The sequence below is a fragment of the Scleropages formosus genome, chromosome 5 (assembly GCF_900964775.1).
Source record: "Scleropages formosus chromosome 5, fSclFor1.1, whole genome shotgun sequence".
NCBI lineage: Eukaryota > Metazoa > Chordata > Actinopteri > Osteoglossiformes > Osteoglossidae > Scleropages > Scleropages formosus.
In genome coordinates, this window is record NC_041810.1 from 28,684,239 (window position 1) to 28,702,870 (window position 18,632).

The 18,632-nt window shown below is 45.4% G+C and overlaps 2 protein-coding genes across 6 annotated transcripts; one reads left to right on the forward strand and one right to left on the reverse strand.

Moving 5' to 3' along the window:
* The first annotated feature begins 3,522 nt into the window (after nt 1-3,522).
* On the forward strand, nt 3,523-13,023 carry ric8a (RIC8 guanine nucleotide exchange factor A). Of its 2 annotated transcripts, XM_018765687.1 has the most exons (10): nt 3,523-3,750; nt 5,579-5,626; nt 7,879-8,505; nt 8,590-8,684; nt 8,953-9,103; nt 10,181-10,276; nt 10,355-10,499; nt 10,915-11,059; nt 11,235-11,354; nt 12,352-13,023. In XM_018765687.1, exons 1-10 carry the CDS (start codon nt 3,661-3,663, stop codon nt 12,482-12,484), a joined length of 1,650 nt encoding a protein of 549 aa, XP_018621203.1. In that variant the 5' UTR covers nt 3,523-3,660; the 3' UTR covers nt 12,485-13,023. The 2 variants fall into 2 exon arrangements, with proteins under 2 accessions (XP_018621203.1, XP_018621202.1); XM_018765686.1 differs by having other exon boundaries at nt 10,181-10,499.
* On the reverse strand, nt 12,457-18,550 carry sirt3 (sirtuin 3). 4 transcript variants are annotated; one of them, XM_018765690.2, is made up of 9 exons: nt 18,335-18,550; nt 17,283-17,400; nt 16,988-17,164; nt 16,170-16,402; nt 15,949-16,049; nt 15,142-15,303; nt 14,770-14,982; nt 13,856-13,915; nt 12,457-12,532 (listed from the first exon to the last, which is right to left on the reverse strand). In XM_018765690.2, the coding sequence occupies exons 1-8, from the start codon at nt 18,432-18,434 to the stop codon at nt 13,892-13,894; spliced, it is 1,128 nt and encodes a 375-aa protein (XP_018621206.1). In that variant the 5' UTR covers nt 18,435-18,550; the 3' UTR covers nt 12,457-12,532; nt 13,856-13,891. The 4 variants fall into 4 exon arrangements, with proteins under 4 accessions (XP_018621206.1, XP_018621205.1, XP_018621204.1 ...); XM_018765689.2 differs by having other exon boundaries at nt 12,522-13,915; XM_018765688.1 differs by lacking the exons at nt 12,457-12,532; nt 13,856-13,915 and having other exon boundaries at nt 14,705-14,982.
* Between the last annotated feature and the right edge of the window lie 82 nt (nt 18,551-18,632).

Genomic DNA, 18,632 nt, shown 5'->3' on the forward strand with positions numbered 1-18,632 from the left:
CGCTCGGCCGTTTTCCGGCGAAGGACCTGGCGAAGCCCCCCTGCTTGCCACTCTCGCCTCCGGCGATTCGTCGCACGCTGAGCCCGCCGCGACGCTCGAAAACCTGGCCGCTTCTTCTTGCTGCGCAGCCCTCTTCTTTTTGCAGCGTTTGTTCCGCCGCGCCGCTCTTTAACAACGCTTGCCGGGGCTTCAGGCAGGCTGGGCGCTTTCTCCTCGAAAAGTGACGGACTCCTGTTCCGCGGGAGAATTAGCGTCGGCGGTTTCGCTCCTCTCCGACACGGAGCTCTGCCTGTCCACAGACGAGGCACACTGCTCCGCGTCGTCCAGCACGGCGTCCATCCTGCTCGGGAAAGCGGCGCTCTCCGCGGGGCGACTTTACTCTGCCTCCACGGTCGAGGGCGGTTCGCTGCCTCTTCCTGCCGCTCCTTCTCTGGGCGCAGGGAGACCACACTCGACCTGGTCGCCTGTCTCCAGCGGCACCTCGCAGCTCTTCTTCGCCGTCCTCCCCCTAGCGTGCATTTCCCCGGCATCCCCCTGGACACCCGTGCCCCGCCATAGCTTGTCCGCCTCCACTTCCGCAGGCACTTTTTCCCCAGGACAGTGTTCTTCTGTCTTGATGTTCTCTCCTTCCTAATGCTCGGTGTTCAGCTGCTCTCTGATCCAGCCTTTCATCATCCTGCCCCATCCCACTTCTGACACCAATGTAGCATCCCCCCCACAGAGCTACTAGAAACTGGCTTGACAGGACAAAACAAACATGCCCTTTATTGAATGCATACATATCTCCAGCAGCAGTCTTAAGATACTTCAGACAGTATAAGACACAGAAAACCTCCGAATCCCCCTGGGTCACTCCCAGCCCCCCTGCTGCACCCTATGGTTAAGGGGTTCCCCCTGGGACTTCCCAGAATCCCACTCTTGAACACTGAACATAAATAGGACGACAACCAATCAGAAACCACACACAACTATGTACACACACATAAACACTAATGCCAACTATTTACACATTTACTCCTCTCAGCGCTGTTACAATACCATGGATTTTTTTAAAACGGATATAAAGACCAGAGCCAATGATACATTTTGTTTTGAGTCGGATGTAGTGTCTTTCAGTCAGGTTTGTTTTTTACATCTCTAACTTAGATTGGTTCCTGTCCTTGAATTGTTTTTGACATCTGCTGTTGTTGAGAAACATTAATGTCTAGACTTTGGCTTACATGAAATCCAGGAGTGCGCACCATTAAACATAGCAGTCATCACATGTCATTTCTGGGAATCATAACAGTTTTAATGAGGAAGAAAAAAAATTTACATAAACTAAAGGCGTTCTGTACAGGCTTCATTATATCAGTTTATTGCTCTTAAAATTACTGACTTTAAAGAATCTGAAAACTGATAGGTCAATGACTCAGTGTGTGTCATTTTTTGTACTTAACACAACTTCAAATTTATTATACACTCACACACTTTCAGTAACCGCTTGCCCTGGTTAGGGAACCAGTGATTATACCCTGGGAAGGACACCTATCCATTGCAGGGTAGTTATGGGCAATTTAGAGCATCCAGTGCGCTGCATGTGTATGGGAGGAAAAAGGAGCACCCGGAGCCAATCCACAGAGACATGGGAAGAACATGCAAACTCCATATTAACTCTGCTGGATTCAAACCAAGGCCCAAATAGCCCAGGAACTGTGAGGCGCTACCACACAGCTCATTTATTAAACATGTGTTTTGATATACTGAGTCTGTGGAAACAAATTAAAAATCCATGTACTCAGCCAAATATTTAAACATAATCACATAATGTTCAACAAGATCATTTCTATAGTTCAATATACGGCATCATTTTAAATGCCGAGATGCAAAGAGATACATTTTTTTGAATAAAGTGACACTCTCATGTCTCATTCGAGTATAATGCTAATAACATACCCATGTTTTGAACTTCAACACAACTGCAATCTCAGGAATGGAAATCACTTCATGGTTGAGTGGTAACCATGGTGACCAATTCAGAAGTCAGTGACATTGGACTTATCTAGTCATTCTTGTTTAAAAACATTTAAATATAGTAACACAATACTGGGCTCATGCTTTTGCAGGACTACATACTCCTCCAAACCTCACGATTACGGCATCGATTAGACATTTTCTGTTTTAGTCGGACTCCTTTCCAGTGCGATGGCTACTTTTTTGGATCTATCTTCAGATGAACTGGTGACTATAAATTTCCCATAGTGTGTGAATGTGTATGTGATTACCTTACCCTGTTTCACAACTGATGCTTCTGGGATAAGCTTCAGACCACTGCAACCTGACACAGGACAAGCTGTTGATGAAAATGGATAAAACATGAAAAGACAGTATTTGGGTGGGTGAACTAGTGTTTGTACCTGCTATGTGGTCTGCAGAGTATGTAATAAAAGAGTTGTATGTCATCAAACTGGTGTTAAAAGTGGGATGAAACTTTAAAAAAATGTACTTCACTACATGGCTATGGTTTAGGCCTCCTTTTTTGTTACTCAGGGCAAAACTTAGAGTCAGCTGTGGTCCTAAAAGGCAGTGGGTAGAATTGGGTGCAGCGCATTCTGTTTTTCAGCTGTGTTACACCCAATGAATCCTGCAACCCACAGAATAAAAAGAGGTGGGTGGCTTACAGCATGCACCTCGAAGGTGTCCCTCCACCCCTCTCCAAGTTGGTGTGGGTGTCATACTTTGAGGTGGAGACATATCAGGGAGGAACCACATTCCCTTTTTCCATATTAGATATCCATCCAAGCCCTTGTGGTTGACATTCCCTTGTTATTTCCCCACCCTTCCAATCAAATGTGCAACTATTTGCCTGCTTACCTTTCTTAGTACAGTATGTATATTTTGTTATATAATATATATACATATTATATATATATATATATATATATATATATATATATATATGCACAAACTAAATTGAGACAGTAGGAAAAGCTCTTCACATTTACATTTATTTACTTATCAGACGCTTTTCTCCAAAGCCACTTCCAATGAACTCTATGTAGTGTTACCATCCCACACACCTTACTCCAAGGTGACTTACACTGCTAGATACACTACTTACAATGGGTCACTCATTCATACATCAGTGGAACACAGTCTCTCTGTCACTCTCATACTCTTTAGTGAGAGCGGGGAATTTTATAGCTCACGTAGAGAACACAGCAACTGTTGACATGTTGACTTTTTATATATAAAGCACAAGGTGCTTTCTGCTGGATGGAGTAACCACAGACTGTTTGGATGAAAAATGAATGAAATCCATGTAAACCCCAATTTTTCAGCAGCCCATCATTTAAATATACTATATTATTTATTGTAGGGTGTCAGATTCGCGAGATGTAACACTCTTTTTTTAGCTGAATTTGATAAAATCGTGCGAACGGAGTGCGATGGCCAGAAAGGGCGGGAAAAAGAAGGGCTATTTAATACATTGGAAACTACATTTCCCAGAATGCTCCTCGCCTCGGCAAAGTGCCACTAATCCTCTCATCCCCGAGCCGCGGAGTTGCGGGGATCGCAAGAGCGGGAGTGAAGGCATCAGGGTGTTGTGCTGAGTGACAGTCCTCCCATACATGATTTTACAGCGAACTGGCAATAAACGGGTGCGGGTGAGACACGGCAATGAAAATGGATTTAAAAGCCATCATAGAGAAGATGGAAACTGGAGATCAGGACGCGGCGCTCATGGCTTTGCAGGCGTACAATAAAGAGGTAATAACGGGAATTATCGTATTGACACGTTTGTTTTGCGGCTTATCATTATTTCTTCTTTCTCTCATCTCTGCATCGTGTTTTGATGCATGTTGTTAAATTTAATCGGCACAGCCGAGCTGTAAATAACATTGCACGCTCCTGATTAATGATTGTTAGTCAATTAAAATAAAAGCGCCGTGTAAATTAATTTGCTTTATAATAACAATTCCTGAACCATTATGATTAACGAAAAGATGTTTTTTTTTTACGTAACTCGCAACTGAAACTCAGTAATTGTGTTGCAACCATATTATTTAGAACTGCGAAACTGTATCATCGCAGGCTCCTGATTTTCAATATGAACATAAAATATTTTTTTGCGGATGATCTTCAGTGTCTGTAATCATTTACTCTCTATATTGTTCAATTTTTGTCCTGACTCCCCATGACATATTGTCTTTGATGCTTTTCAGACACAAAGGTCCATGCTGATCTTTGTGATCACTTCAATTGTTCTTCCTTCAGTTACTTCTGTCATTTAGAAGATGCTGCTGATCAATTCAAATTAGAGCAAAATATGATAATTCCATATCAGGCTCATGCTAAAGATGAAATTTATATATAACCTGCGGGATTGTTTACATTTGAGTCGAAAAGGGTAACTTGTTGCACCACAGTACAAGCTGCAGGAGATGTAACAAAGTGGCATTTAGAGATTTTCCCCCCGCACTTGCTAAATTTATTCTAATTTATGCAGTATGTATGTGTAAAGGCACACAATGTGAAGCTACAGAATACAATTTAGACATTTTAGGCTGAATGAAGTGGCCGTAGACTGTTGATCCCAGTCACTGTAATTGATCTTCTCATCACTTTGTTATATTTTTCTCAAAAATGGGATTGACATTATCAGGGTTTTTTGTAGATGGGTTTAATGCACAGGATATTTTATAACAGTTGTACCAGGCCAGAAATGACTTTAAAAAAAAAAACTGGTGAGGATGCAGTGAATAAAAATATTTTTTATAGATTTATTCCCAAATGGTCAGTATCACAGCATTGATTCTCCATACAAATATTGTGAGCGCCGATCGCAGCTGCATGTCTCAAACTGGTGGGAAAAAATTTAAAAACTAGTAAGTACAACTTGAACCGTGTGTGAGCGTACATAACTGCATGGTACTCTTTGTGGTACTGGCTCAGAAGAATAAGAAACGCAGCGTCTGCGTTGATGTGCGGTCTTTAAGGTGAAGTCTACCGAACTGAGTCAGAATGTTCTCAGGCCCAAACCGTAACAAAACCAGGTCTCTATCTCTCTGCTGGCGCAACTTGACGTCACTATTAGCATGGGACCCCGGATGTGTGGTCGTGCGTTAAAGCGATTGGATTAGGGCGAAAGAGCAACGCGAATAGATTGCTCAGATGCTGCCAAATCCAGAGCTTCCAAAGGTCCCTCGTTTTAACCTGGTAAGTGAGCTTTACATCATGGATGTCTCATTATGTTAAGGTCCAAATTGGTCCGTGCCAGTTGCTGGCCTTGGAGGAGGCTGACCAGGGCCTGACGCCGCTGTCCACGCAAGCTGCTGACATCATTGGGAGAAGAGTCGGACAACCGGTTAATTTTTATTCCGGGGTTATTCAGACAGGTGCCTCAGGGTCTCACTGTGGCACAGATGCCACTTCCTGTTTGGGACACATTCACCATGGGGACAAAAGAACATGGGCCTATTAGTGACCCGTGTAGCTGCAGAACTTTCCATCGAGTCACGTGACTGAGTGATGTAACGGCAACAGAAAGTGGCAGTGCGCTGACCTGTTATGTCTGTCTTCTCTTTCCTCATTTTAGCAAAGCCAGTGCTTCCAGTTCAGCACCAACCAGCAGGACGAGCGAGAGGTACGGCCTTGCTCACAGCACCGAAGTACACATGTGCGCTGGCAACGTTTGAACATTTTAGAGTCAGTATCAGAACTGATGGAACAGGAAACTTGGCCCATAAGCTGGTTTCCATAGAAACAACTTCTGACTTTAAGTGAGCTTGAAACAAATTGCGTTGTGTAACTGTGTGAACATGGGAGAGCGCAACTGCATCCCTTGCTCGTATCAGACTATGGATATTACAGTCAACGTTGATTTTTCTTAGAAATTAATATTTCTGCATTGTTGAATTTGTTGCTTCTTTAACTTTTCATTTTCACCCTTTTCTTGCATACCTGTGTTTTAGGATGGCAGCTTGCAAGAGGTATATGAGTAGAAAACACAAGTAACTAGTTCGCTGCTCAACCCAAAGCTTGTTTCTGAATTATATGCAGCTTTTGTCCCAATGAAGTAATAACCAAACAATGTATATATAGAAAATTTATGAAAGCTGACATTCAAAGTAATGTCTGAAAACATAAGATGAGAACAGTTGGACATTAATGGGCAAAACAATGAAATAAGCTCTGGGGTTGCGGTACACTGCATATCATGTAGGTCCCCAAAGTAGATTCAATAGTGTATGGCATGAGTAGATAAATTTTATAGTCAGTTCTCTCTTAATATGATAACAAAACACAATGGAAATGTCATATTTTGTTTAAAAGGTATACATGAACCTTCATTTACCATGAAAATTCCATGGGGCAATGTAGACTCGTTCCTGCTTAGTCAATAAAGCTCCATGTGTTTCTTTCCATTGATGGTGATGCAAGGTAACATACATCATTCATTGCCTGTTGGAAACCATTATAACATTATATTTGGCCGTAAGGCAAACATCAACCCCTGTCTCACACCCAATCACAAAGGCGTCGTGTGTCCTTTTCATTGTCGTTCCTGTCTACAGTTCTTGTGGTCATACTTGCGGATGAACTGAATAGGTTTTCTTGGGTACTTGAACTCGGCCCACATGACGACAGTATCCTAACCTAAGACAAATCAGGCAAATCAGCTTAGCATACACAATCTCCCTTGGGTTTATTTTAGTTCAGAACCTGGAAGACCAGCTTTGGCAGATGTGTCCGTGTGCTACGGCTGCAGCTTCGCCCTTTACCACTCCGGAATGACGTCACTAAATTACGCGAAGCGAAATGTTGCTATAAGTCTTTGTCGCTGTTCTTTGTCGATCCGCAGAGGTGTTGTTGCATACACAACACAAGACTTGGGAATAAAGCTTAATTTGTACCAGATGTTGCCTGATCACGGGCATCCAGTCTGTGGTTCCACAGATGGACTGCGTGACCAAAAAAAATGAAACATTGTACAGGTGGGCTCGAAAAGAACTCCAGACTGTTTAATAAGAGCTCAGTCTCTACAAAGGAAAGTTAAAAGAAAATATTTTTCAGAACAACAGCTCCTCCCTTGTCTCCAAGTTTGCAGAAGCAAATTGTTTGTTGACTTTAGGTCAATATCCTGTGCTTCTTCCCAATGGTCGATGAAGGACCTGTTACCGAAGTTGCAGAAATACCTATCTGTAGCCTTTGGGTAAGTCTGGTATCTAATTAAAGGCTCAGGACACATGGCCACTCCAAGGTAAACTTCAGTAAAGGTAATTTTCTATGGAGGCCTCAACAGCCTTGAAGTTGTGAGTTGTATTGGCAGTGTTATGAGGATGCTCATGCCAGATATGGTGAATAATGAGTACTGAGAATTTGAAAAGAATAACTGTTCTCATTTCAAGTTTCTTCAGGTGGTTATGAGGAAACAATGTGTCCAGCAAAGCGAGGGTTTCCATTAAAAAAGCTGGTCTGAGTGAATATTCTTGGCAGGGTGCAAGAACCAGGACTTTTGTAACGGTCCAGAATCTTACCTGCAGGCCACTGAGATGAGCTGGTTTTCATCTCCACCCACTTGTGTTGCATTTCTATCTGTGGTTCTCTAGAAATTTCCTTTGCTACCTTTATGTTCAGACTCATGCGTTCTGAGACTTGAGGAGTCTAAGATTGACTCGGATGCAGAAGATAATATTTAGACGAGGGTCCAATGTGAAGTACCACTGAATGTTGATCATAACGTAGAGTCCTGAAAAAAACAGTAGGGCACTGATGTTTGTTGCCTGATATTGATCTGAAGCTTGTGAGATGGGGATGATTCTCCAACTTCATATCGTCTCTGCAGCCTCCCAGCAGCTATGAGGGTGATGCTCACGCTTCTCTTTGTCCCCTCAGCGACTGGGAGAGTTGGTGCTTGGCTTCCTTGAGCGGGACTTGCAGCCGTCCTGCCAGCTGGCCTGCCTAGAGACCATCCGCATCCTGTCACGGGACAAGAACAGCCTGGCACCCTTCACCACCCATGCCGCCATCCAGACGCTCAGCCGGCACGCGGGCCTGGCCCACGGGGAGGACGCGGCGCCCGAGATCCCCGATGTAGAAGTCATTGTGGAGGCTCTGAAATGCCTGTGCAACGTGGTCTTCAACAGTGAGGCGGCGCAGGAGGCCGGCGCCCAGCTGCGGCTTGTAGCGGGCCTGGCCGAGCGACTCAAGCAGTGCCGAGGGCGCGAGTGGAGTCATGAGGTGCGCTTCTTTGACCTGCGTCTCACTTTCCTCTTCACGGCGCTGCGTGTGGACACGCGTGCCCAGCTGGCCCGCGAGCTGCGAGGTGTCAGCCTCCTGTCCGATGCCCTGGAGGCCACTCTAGGCGTGTGTTGGGTGGACGCCTTTGAGGTGACCCGAGCCAATGCTGAGGACGGGGCGCCAGTTCCTCCACTCACCCGGGAGGCTACGGAACGAGTCATGGAGATCCTAAAGATCCTCTTCAACATCACCTTTGACACCAACCGTCGTCAGGTGGATGAGGTGAGCGGTCAGTGAACTGTTGACTCTGAAGATCCACTTAATTATTCTGCCATGGTCTTGGTAACCTGTCCATCTCCGTGGCAGGAGGAGGCGGCCACATACCGACGACTCGGAGCCATTCTCAGACACTGTCTCATGAGCTCAGCTGAGGGTGAGGAGCGCACAGAAGAGATCCATAGGTAAGGATCGGCGGTTACCTCCAAAGGCATCTCTGTGATGCCACTAGGTCTTGGCCATTGAAGACTCTTAGAAACTGAACATTTCCATCAGCATTTACTTGAAATACAATACCCAGTATGGACCTAGCCTTACTTCTTCTGGTTGCCCCCAATGGATTCTTAATCTGATTACTCCATTCAAATGATGCTATCCAAACAGCCTTTAAGGTTAGCGAGTGGCATGTGTGTAGTCCTACTTGTGTCTGTGTTTGCGTGTGTTCCTCAACAGTCACACAGTGAACCTCCTGGGCAACCTGCCTCTACTCTGCCTGGACGTGCTTCTGGCTCCCAAGGTGCAACAAGGCTCCATCGAGTATATGGGCGTCAATATGGACACAGTCAACATGCTGCTGGATTTCATGGAGAAGAGGCTCGACCGGGTGGGTTGGATCATTAATCTCCTGGAGGCCTGATGTACACAGTTATCCGTTGTATCTCATTACCATAAACCATCTCGTTAATGAAGTAGGATTGAGGATCCTGCAATAACTTGCAATCCGTACACTCACATTAGAGCGCCGCTCCCTCTTTTTCACAGTATTACTCCCAGCACCCATGTTCGCTAATCCCAACAGGACCGCTTTCTGCAATTTAATTATTTCACCGCGAAAACACCTGCAAGGCGCTAATGTGATTACATGCTACACTATCTGTTTTTGTTTTTAAATGCATCTTGGAGGGCACCGCTCAGCACTGGGGACCAAAACAGAGCACAGCTGGCCCTGTAATGAAAGCTGTGCAGACCTCAGCGTGGTACACCTGTAATTGAGGCATCCACATGGGCTGCAGGAGTGCTGACAGACTGAGCCGTGAGGGCGGAAAGTTAACATTACTTGCGGGATAAATAAATGACCTCAAGCTGTTTTCCATTTTCTTGCCCTTACCATACAGAAATGGAAAAGTCACTTTCTAATTATGATTCCCGACACACCCAGAAAAAGTGCTGTGCCTCTCCACCTCTGGCCACTTAGTGTTACCACACACAGGGGGTCCATAATCGATAGTGTGTAAGTTCTGTCTTTTGGCCCCGAATTTGTGGAATGAGCTTCCTCTCTCCCTCAGAGCTGCTGAATCCCTTACATCATTCAAGAACAATCTCAACAGCCATCTTTTTCAGGACCTGTCCTGATTTCCTACAGCTACCGAAATTTGCGTCACATCATCCGTCAGGGTTATTTTCACATGTTCTGTCTGACTCTCAATTGTATAGGTGGCTACTTGTGTAATGTGCGCTAGGCAGATGGCAGTATTAGACAAACTGTGCTTCAGCGAGCATGTGAACATGCGAACGTGTACATCTAAAGCTCTTTGTTATAAAATGCTCTTTTGTTTATCCTGAATTGCACGTGACTTTGGAGAAATATGTCTGATAAAATCATCAATGTCACTTACCACTTTGAACCTGTGGATCTTCTGTGCATCAAATCGAACCTTCTCTTGGGTTTCGTATCCTTCAGGGCAACAAGCTGAAGGAGACCCTTCTGCCTTCCCTTAATCTGCTGACAGAGAGCGCCCGCATCCACAGAGAGACGAGGAAGTTCCTGAGGATGAAGGTCGGTCCCACTCACATATGGTTTTTTGCCGTCCAACCTGAGATACAACCATCTGCTCTTTCGTGGTCCCTCTGCCAGGTCCTGCCCCCTCTGCGTGATGTGAAGAACCGCCCCGAAGTGGGAAATGCTCTGCGGAACAAGCTGGTGCGCCTCATGACCCACATTGACACGGATGTGAAGCATTGCGCCGCCGAGTTCCTCTTTGTGCTCTGCAAGGAGAACGGTGAGTGGGAGAACCACAGCTTCCATCGAAGGGCATCCGTTTCCTCCACATACCTTGTTTACGGCCACCTGTACAGCAGAGAACATCTCCGAAAATACTTCCTTTGCATGTTCTTCCATCTGGGCGGCATAACGGCACAGCGAGTATCACTGGTGCATCACAATTCCCAGTCTGTGGAAATGTTCGGAGATGGTTTTGAATCCGGCTCAGCCTATGTTGAGTTTGCATGTTTTCAACTGTGTTTGCATGCGTTACCTTGAGATGCTCTGGTTTCCTCCCACAGTCCAGAGACATATGTTTCAAGTAAATTGGTGACTCTGATTTGCCCTTAGTGTGGCTGGATGACAAATTCCTTTGTAATTTGTGTGAGATTTGGTAGTGTCTGATTTTATTTTGCATCACACCCCTTCTGTAGTGGCACGATTCATCAAATACACGGGTTACGGCAATGCAGCAGGCCTTCTCGCTGCACGGGGCCTGATGCGAGGTGGGAGGGACCCTGGCCACTATTCGGAGGATGAAGACAGTGATACGGAAGAGTACCGACAGGCCAAGGCCAAGTGAGTGGTGGGGAAATGGACAAGCAATCACGTGCGGTCAGGCCTGGAACAGACCCACATCTCACAGTACTCCTGACCAAAGATGGGAGCGAGCAAGTTGGCTTGAGTTAGGTTAGGCTGGCTTGGACTTGGGTTGGTCGTCCTCATTCGGTGTCATCTGCTTTCCCGTAACTAGGATAAACCCTGTGACGGGGCGCGTGGAAGACGAGCAGCCCAACCCGATGGAAGGCATGACGGAAGAGCAGAAGGAGGTGGAAGCCATGAAACTTGTCAACATGTTTGACAAGTTGTCCAGGTAAGCGGTCCTTCCTCCACCGCACAAATATTGTAAAAGAACAAAGGAACAAAGGAAAATTGAAAATTTATAGCTAACCTGTCAGCTGTTCTGCAGCTGCCTGTGGCGCCTCCCTCAATAGGACTAAACAGCCAGTACCAAATAAGTCTGGAAAATTTAAGATCATTATTTATTGATAGAATTTATTTTTCCAGGCAATTTTTAAATGGCTAAGAACAAATTCATTAGGCTCTAATACATGTACCGTGTGCCCATGTAGACCTTTAGCAAGAGTTGTTATGACTGCTGGGCTGAAGGGCAAACCAGCAGAAGTCGCGTGATTCAGGGGTCTTAGCTTGGAAGCGTGTGTGGGTCATGTATGTGACGCATGTTGTCGCCGTGAGCAATGATGCCTTTGACAGATGCCTACCACGCTGCACCACGGTTTGCCCCCACCCCACCCTTACCCCACTGCTCCAGGGAGAGACGTTATTAATGCAGTGTCAGGTCCGCATCTGGAAGAGTGCGCTGTCGATCCTTGCAGGGGATCCACTCCCTACACAACACTGGTCACAACCCAGCAGCCCCAAGCCACCCCTGCTAAAAATACTCACATTCAAATCAGGAGAAAATGTGGCACGTTTCCACGTTTGTCCATTCCAGCTGTCTCAAGTAGCTTGTCCAGGGACGGCAGTGCTTGTGTCCTCCAGCACAAACCACAGTTCAAGTCTGACCCGTGGTGCCTGGATTGATGTATTAGTGGAAACTGTGGGTACCGCGGTACATTAGTGTGCTGTTGCTTCAGTGCCACCCACAGAGTCCTCAGGTAGCTTCCGATTTGCCGCTCACTCTCTCTCCCGTCAACCCGCTCCACGGAACGCAGTGGATGCTTGCAGCGCCGCAGATAATCAGGTCCGAAATGGAACTGGAAATGACTAAATGGCAGAAAACCAGTTTGATAAGTGTTCCATGGAAAGCAGCCCAGCGCCTTAATTATTTTGGGAACTTCTACCTGCAGGGATCATGTGATCCAGCCGATGAAGCTGACAGCAGACGGGCAAATGACGGCGCTTGAGGCTGCTGACTTTGAGATGCTGAGGCAGCAGATGCCAAACCCACACAGGTCCGACAGCGACGAGGAGGACGCCTAACAGGGACAGGACCTTTATTCCCGTTGATCTGATTCTGTATACGTACAGCTGTGGGAAATGCAAGAAACAGTTGCTAAAAAGACTATCGATTTGTTCCACCAACACCACCATGTCCACTGGGCGGCGTCAAAGCCGCTCTGCAAAATTAATATCTGTAATGAAGATGTAAACTCAGTAATCTTATAACTGTTTCTGTGCTGAAATTATTCTCAATCCCTCTATGCCCCCTCTTCAGATGTCATAGGCAAAGAAAAGCACTGATGAGAGTAAAGTTATGGTAGAAATGAGTAAATACTCCTAATAACCCCTGCCACACACTTCCCTTCTACTTTTTGGAGTGTGTTTAGTCTGCCAAACGCCATGCTCCTATTGGTCAGGACCGACCTTTACTCCACCAGAGCACTTTCGTACAGCATTTGTAAATGTAAAGCGACTCCCAGAGAGCTGTGCTTGGCTCATAAATTTACTGCTTCGTTTAGCTTTCCCTTCTGCTTCAGGTATTTGCAGCTCAAAGTAAATCTAGGTCCAAGAGTGGGGAGAAAAAAAAAAAACATTTACAGACAGATTTCCTTCTTATGTATAAAGTTTATGGGTTCTCTTTTATGTTGCTTGAAATGTTATGGAAAAGCCAATTTGATACCCTTCCATGCAGTGAAACATCTACAGACAAATGTGAATGACCTCAAATTAAGGAATTTTATTTTTTTTTGTATATTACTGTTTTTGGGAATTCCCAACTATGGACCCACCGGGTGGTTACGATATGTAAGATTTTAATATTTCTAGGCACGAACGTCCACCGTGCTTAAAGGATCCGTAATTACAGTAAATGAACATGAGACAGAATTTAATACAGTTTAATACAAGCTTTATTTAATTTGAGATTCATTAAAAAATAAAAATCCTTGACTCCTATTCCTATTTTCTCCCTTGCATTTTTAATTTTGTAGTTGTTTTCCGAGAATATCAAAATTGACTCCAATTAAATCACAGACTGTGACGTGCAGTGCTGTTTCACACTCCTGATCCTTCCACAATGTCTGTAGTTTAAATAAAGGGACGATGGCAGGTCTCAATCAAGCTTTTATCTACAGAGAATTAAGTACCTGACCAATTTATACAGCTTTCTATTTTTACTCGAACAACTGAGGGTAAGTACCTTACAGTTACTACAGTAGGTCCTTTTGAACCCGCAGCCCTCAGGTTGTATGTCCTTAACCACTACTCTACCTGCTGCCCCAAACTCTGCCCTTCATCACTGCCTTAAAAAGGCAAATGATTGTGATATTCAGAGAGGTGCTTTCCATACAGCCATGCAGGGAGGGCATAGAGGGTGTCTGGTTGTCCCAAGGGTTTGAGGCTATCTGTCACCTATGTGCACCTCTCTAAGGGCCCATCCAGCTCTCCTCACTGTTCTCTATCCCTTGCCATCTGGAAGAAGAAAAGAGAAAAAGCAGAATCAGAGGAAGTCACCTTTCCTTTCTGGACCATTGTCACATGTATCACATGTATATAGGTGTCACAGATGCCTGATCTCCTGGTGGGGTCCCTGTGTGCTATCCTTGGGGGTCTGACTAAAGCTAATGCCATAGTCTGGATGAGCTAGGAACCTGTGGGTTACAAGCAGTCCACTGTGGCACCAAGTTGGAGATACAAATTCAATTAGGATGTTATTGGCCATTAAATTCCCATCTAGATAATATGGACATGTAAAAAAACTGCTAGGTCTAAAGGGCCTTTGTGGGTGATATTATGACCTGTAAATTAACCACTACTGCAGGTCAAAATGGGAAACCATGAAAGTGCTCCATTTTTGTGTTTTCCTCAGTTACTGTCACTAAGGGTTTGGATAACAGTTGTTCTTGCTCCCGGCTGTCCATAGCTGTCATTAACGTGTACCACATTAGCCACATCGGATTCATTCTTCACTCTCCCAACTGCTGCCATGAAAATGCTATAAAAGGCTTGAATGGATGAAAAATGCTGATTTATGTTATACTGACTGTTCGATGGCGGGAGGGGCGCAGTGGCGCAGCAGGTTTGGCCAGGTCCAGTCTCTGGCAGGTCTGGGGTTCAAGTCTTGCTTGGGGTGTCTTGTGATGGACTGGTGTCCCGCCCTGGATGTGTCCCCTCCCCCTCCAGCCTTGTGCCCTGTGTTGCCGGGTTAGGCTCTGGTTTGCAGTGACCCCGCTTGGGACAAGCGGTTTCAGACTATGCGTATGTGTGTGACTGTTCTATCCTGCTGTGCGAATATGTGGACTTCTACGTGGAAATGAGCTCAGTACCTTCTGGGCTTCGGTTGCCATGAGTGCCTGCAGCTCTTTTGTCCAGCCCATAGCGTCGACCAGCTTCTGCACCCCACTCACCACATCGCCAAGCTCAGCAACATCATTGTGCCGCAGGGAGCTGTGGGCGAAGGGCCCCACGGCGTCCCGGTTGAACAGCAGACGGGGCACGGAGCCGCGTACCGCACCAGCCAGGCTGGCAAAAGGCTCCACCTGGTGCAGACAGTTGCAAAATGAAGTGCGCCAGCAGACTCAACATTTCAGAAACTTAGTCCACATGCCCTGATCTACAGATCACATTCAGTGCTGTGAGCCAAACTGCTCATGATGTCCATCCTGAGCCCTGCAGCTCTTCCACCCGCCAGCCCTCACCTCCAGAGACGTGCCCATGATGATGAGCAAATCCGCCATTGGGAAGTCAGTCAAGTACATGAGGAACTGCTGGGGGAGTTCTTCACCGAAAAACACAATGTCTGGCTTGATGATACCCTTACAGGTAGAGCACTTGGGAATGGCACTCGCCATGATGTCAGCCTGTTGGGCATGAGGAAAAAAAGCAAAGTAAAACAGCTAACAGTTAAATATGCATTTCATTTGCTCTGATACCAGCAGTTTCTTGTTGGTTTCATAGAGTTTTTAAGGGGTCCACTGTCCTGTCATCTCAAACAAATCTTGGCACAATTATCCTTCATATCTGTGTAAAAGCACACCTTAACCCTAACTCACATGCATTGGCAGGATGTTTAGCTCTACATATTATTACTTCATCATGCAGTCAAATGTTACAATTATGAGTTAAAAACGCAGAATTCCATCACTTATCAATACTCCAAGAAACACAGGGCTTGAGGCAGGATACACCCTGGACAGAACACACTCATTCACCGACAAATACATACTCTAAGGACAATTTAGAGTCACAAATTCACTTGAAACACATCTTTGAATTATGGAAGGAAATCAGCGCACCCAGGCAAACACAGAACATGCAAACTCCACACAGACTTAACTAGAATCAAATCCACAACCCTGGGACTGTGAGGAACCAGCATCATCTAATATGTCACCCCAGCATCAATTGATAATAAAGTGATAAAAAGACATTAAATACCACAAAAGATGACTGGTTAGGCTCCACTTGTGATCCGGCACATAAATCTATCTAATTTTGACACTCACACGCAGATCCTCTCCTGGGTACTCCTTGCGACAGACAGTACAGGTGGCAGTAGCAAATGTTCCATGGGCTTCCACCAGTTTGCTTGGAGGAATGCCCGCTCCTGGAAACACACAAACACAAACAACACAAACACACGTTAAATGAATATCAGGGAGATGTGTGTCCTGGGTGTTAAGACCAATTTTGCAGCGCACCCTCCAGATGCTGGTGGATTACTCACTCCGTTCCAGGCCATCGATGTTCTGTGTGTAAAGCCTCAGAAGCTGGCCCTTGTCATACAGGAGTCGGATGAAGTAGTGCGTCAGGTTAGGCTGGTAGTTTCCCGGGTACAGCTCCTTTGCCAAAGCAAAGAATGGCTGGGGGTTGTAATGAAAGTAATTGATCTCGAAGATGGCTTCAGCGTATGGCAGTTTGTACTGCTGCAGATTGTCATAGAGACCACTCCCAGGAGACCTGGAAGTACAAAGAGGAAATATTTACACTGCAGATATAAATGTAATAGATAGATAGATAAATAAATAAAATAGCTCGCAGTTAAAGGACAGCATAGGACAGGGAGTTCAGCAAAGCAGTGTTTGACATTTTATTTAATAAAGTTTGTTGGGGGGGAAAAAAAAAAAAGAGTCACTTAATATGACACATGATTAAAATCTGTACACGTCTGTCTTTCCTTTGATTGATCGCCATAAACGCTTACAACAAAGGAAAACATGCTCAGCAATATTCAGAATGAATCCACTTTCACAAGTGAGACAGATTAAAAATGTGCAACAAGCACAATCAAAACTCAGTGAAACCCACCCCCTCACTGGGCACAGTAGAAAAAATACAACAGATCTACATCTCCCACACAAAGGACAAGGTGATGACAGGCCCATCCCGCTTTGGCAGTGTAGGATAAGGCATTAAAACACATTCTTGCATCTCCAAATTATAAAAAGACATTCTGTAAAATACACTGTAAAACATTACAGACCCTTTTAAAAATAAAAATAACCTAATAGAACACAGACAACAGTTTCCAGACAATTCTTCCACCTGAAGTCCGGGATGCCGCTGGGAGTACTGATTCCCGCACCCACCATCACCACGACCTTCTTATACTCCCCCTCTTTGATACCCCGGGCAATGCCTTGGAGGCTCTGCTGCGGTGTGCTGCTCCCTCCACCTTTCCCAAAGAATCCTCGAGCTGAACTCCATACACAGAAGCCTCTCCTGAGAAGTGAAAGAGGTTGGTATTTCCGTAGCAATCCCTGGTGCAAAGTGTCCCTTTGCAAATGAATGCAAGAGGGAGACAATGCCACAGGAAAAGGGAAAGCACCAGTCTACACACCCATTACCCAAGGTCCCAAGGTGTGCAAATCCAGCTGAGCTCCCCAAGCAGTCTTGTTTAGGGTGCAGGATGCTTGTGATCCTTGCGGCAGAGGAGGAAAAAGTCTTCTGCTGTGTATCTAAAAGAAAGAAAGACACTCAAACACACAAGCGGTACAACATCTGGTAACGCAGAGGTTAGAACTGTTGCCTTTGGACCCGAAGCTCACAGGTTCGACTCCCACCTCTAGCAACAGTACCCTTGAGCAAGGTATACGCACACACACACAGACTGAAAGTGCTTGACCCAAGCGGGTCACGGCAAACCGGAGCCCAACCCGGCAACATAGGGCGTAAGGCTGGATGGAGAGGGGACACACCCAGGGGCAGGACATCAGTCTGTTGCAGGGCACCCCAAGCGGGACCTGAACCCCAGACCCCCCAGAGAGCAGCAGAGACCCGCTGCGCCACCGTGCCCCCCTCTTGAGCAAGGTACTTACACTCAGTTGCTCAAGCAAAACTGCCCAGCTGTGTAAATGGGTAAACCATTTTAAGTAGCTTAACACTACAAGTTGCTTTGGAGAAAAGTGTCAGATAAATAATGTAAAGAAAGTCAAGAAAAAGAGCCTGGAGGGAACCTGCAATCAGATCAGTCATTGTCTGCAAGTGATTAGATATCAGTTAAGTAGAGATAGTAAACTCTAGACTATGCATTTGATATATATTTATATATATATATATATATATACACACACACACACACACACACACACACAGTATATATTTAATAGTTAAATGCGTAAACACAGCTACAGATTATCTGAGAAATGTCCTGCAAGGGGTGTGTGGGAACTGTGGATGTACTGTAGTTTACCTCATTTCTACTTGATGAGACATGATTAACCACAAATGTAAAGAAATGCTGTGCACTGCCACTGATGTTTACACAGGCACATTATGAAAAATACTGGACGTCTATATATGTCATGCACACCTCTAAACACAATTAAATGTCACATCATCATGCCATAATGGGTCAATTGTGACGACACGTCGTGTTTATGTCAGGTTTACCTTCTACCGAGACAAGACGTCGAGTTCCCTTTGACCTTGCGCGTTGACAGACTCTAAACCGCCACAGACGAAGCAATGGGAAAGACATGCTGAATGTCATACCTATTTCAGCAGTGACTGGAAAAGTTACGCATTTAGTTTTCTACCAAAAAGACTCCGAACTCCCATTATTCTCACGGAGCACCAACAGAGCTGCGAATAGAAGAATCAGCTGAAGTGACCTCGTGACATCATCAAAAGTTACCGTAATGAAACATATAGATGTCCCATAGGAAAACAATTACGAGTGTCAGCAATG

Excerpts from the sequence above, each read along its gene's own strand:
- ric8a (XM_018765686.1), top strand. The coding sequence starts at position 3,661 with ATGAAAATGGATTTAAAAGCCATCATAGAGAAGATGGAAACTGGAGAT. Across the intron at positions 8,506-8,589 it reads ACCGTCGTCAGGTGGATGAG|GAGGAGGCGGCCACATACCG; the intron begins GTGAGCGGTCAG and ends TCTCCGTGGCAG. Across the intron at positions 9,104-10,180 it reads TGGAGAAGAGGCTCGACCGG|GGCAACAAGCTGAAGGAGAC; the intron begins GTGGGTTGGATC and ends CGTATCCTTCAG.
- sirt3 (XM_018765688.1), bottom strand. The coding sequence starts at position 18,434 with ATGACATTCAGCATGTCTTTCCCATTGCTTCGTCTGTGGCGGTTTAGA. Across the intron at positions 17,401-18,334 it reads ACGTCTTGTCTCGGTAGAAG|ATACACAGCAGAAGACTTTT; the intron begins GTAAACCTGACA and ends TCTTTCTTTTAG. Across the intron at positions 17,165-17,282 it reads CTTGGGACCTTGGGTAATGG|GAGAGGCTTCTGTGTATGGA; the intron begins GTGTGTAGACTG and ends TTCACTTCTCAG.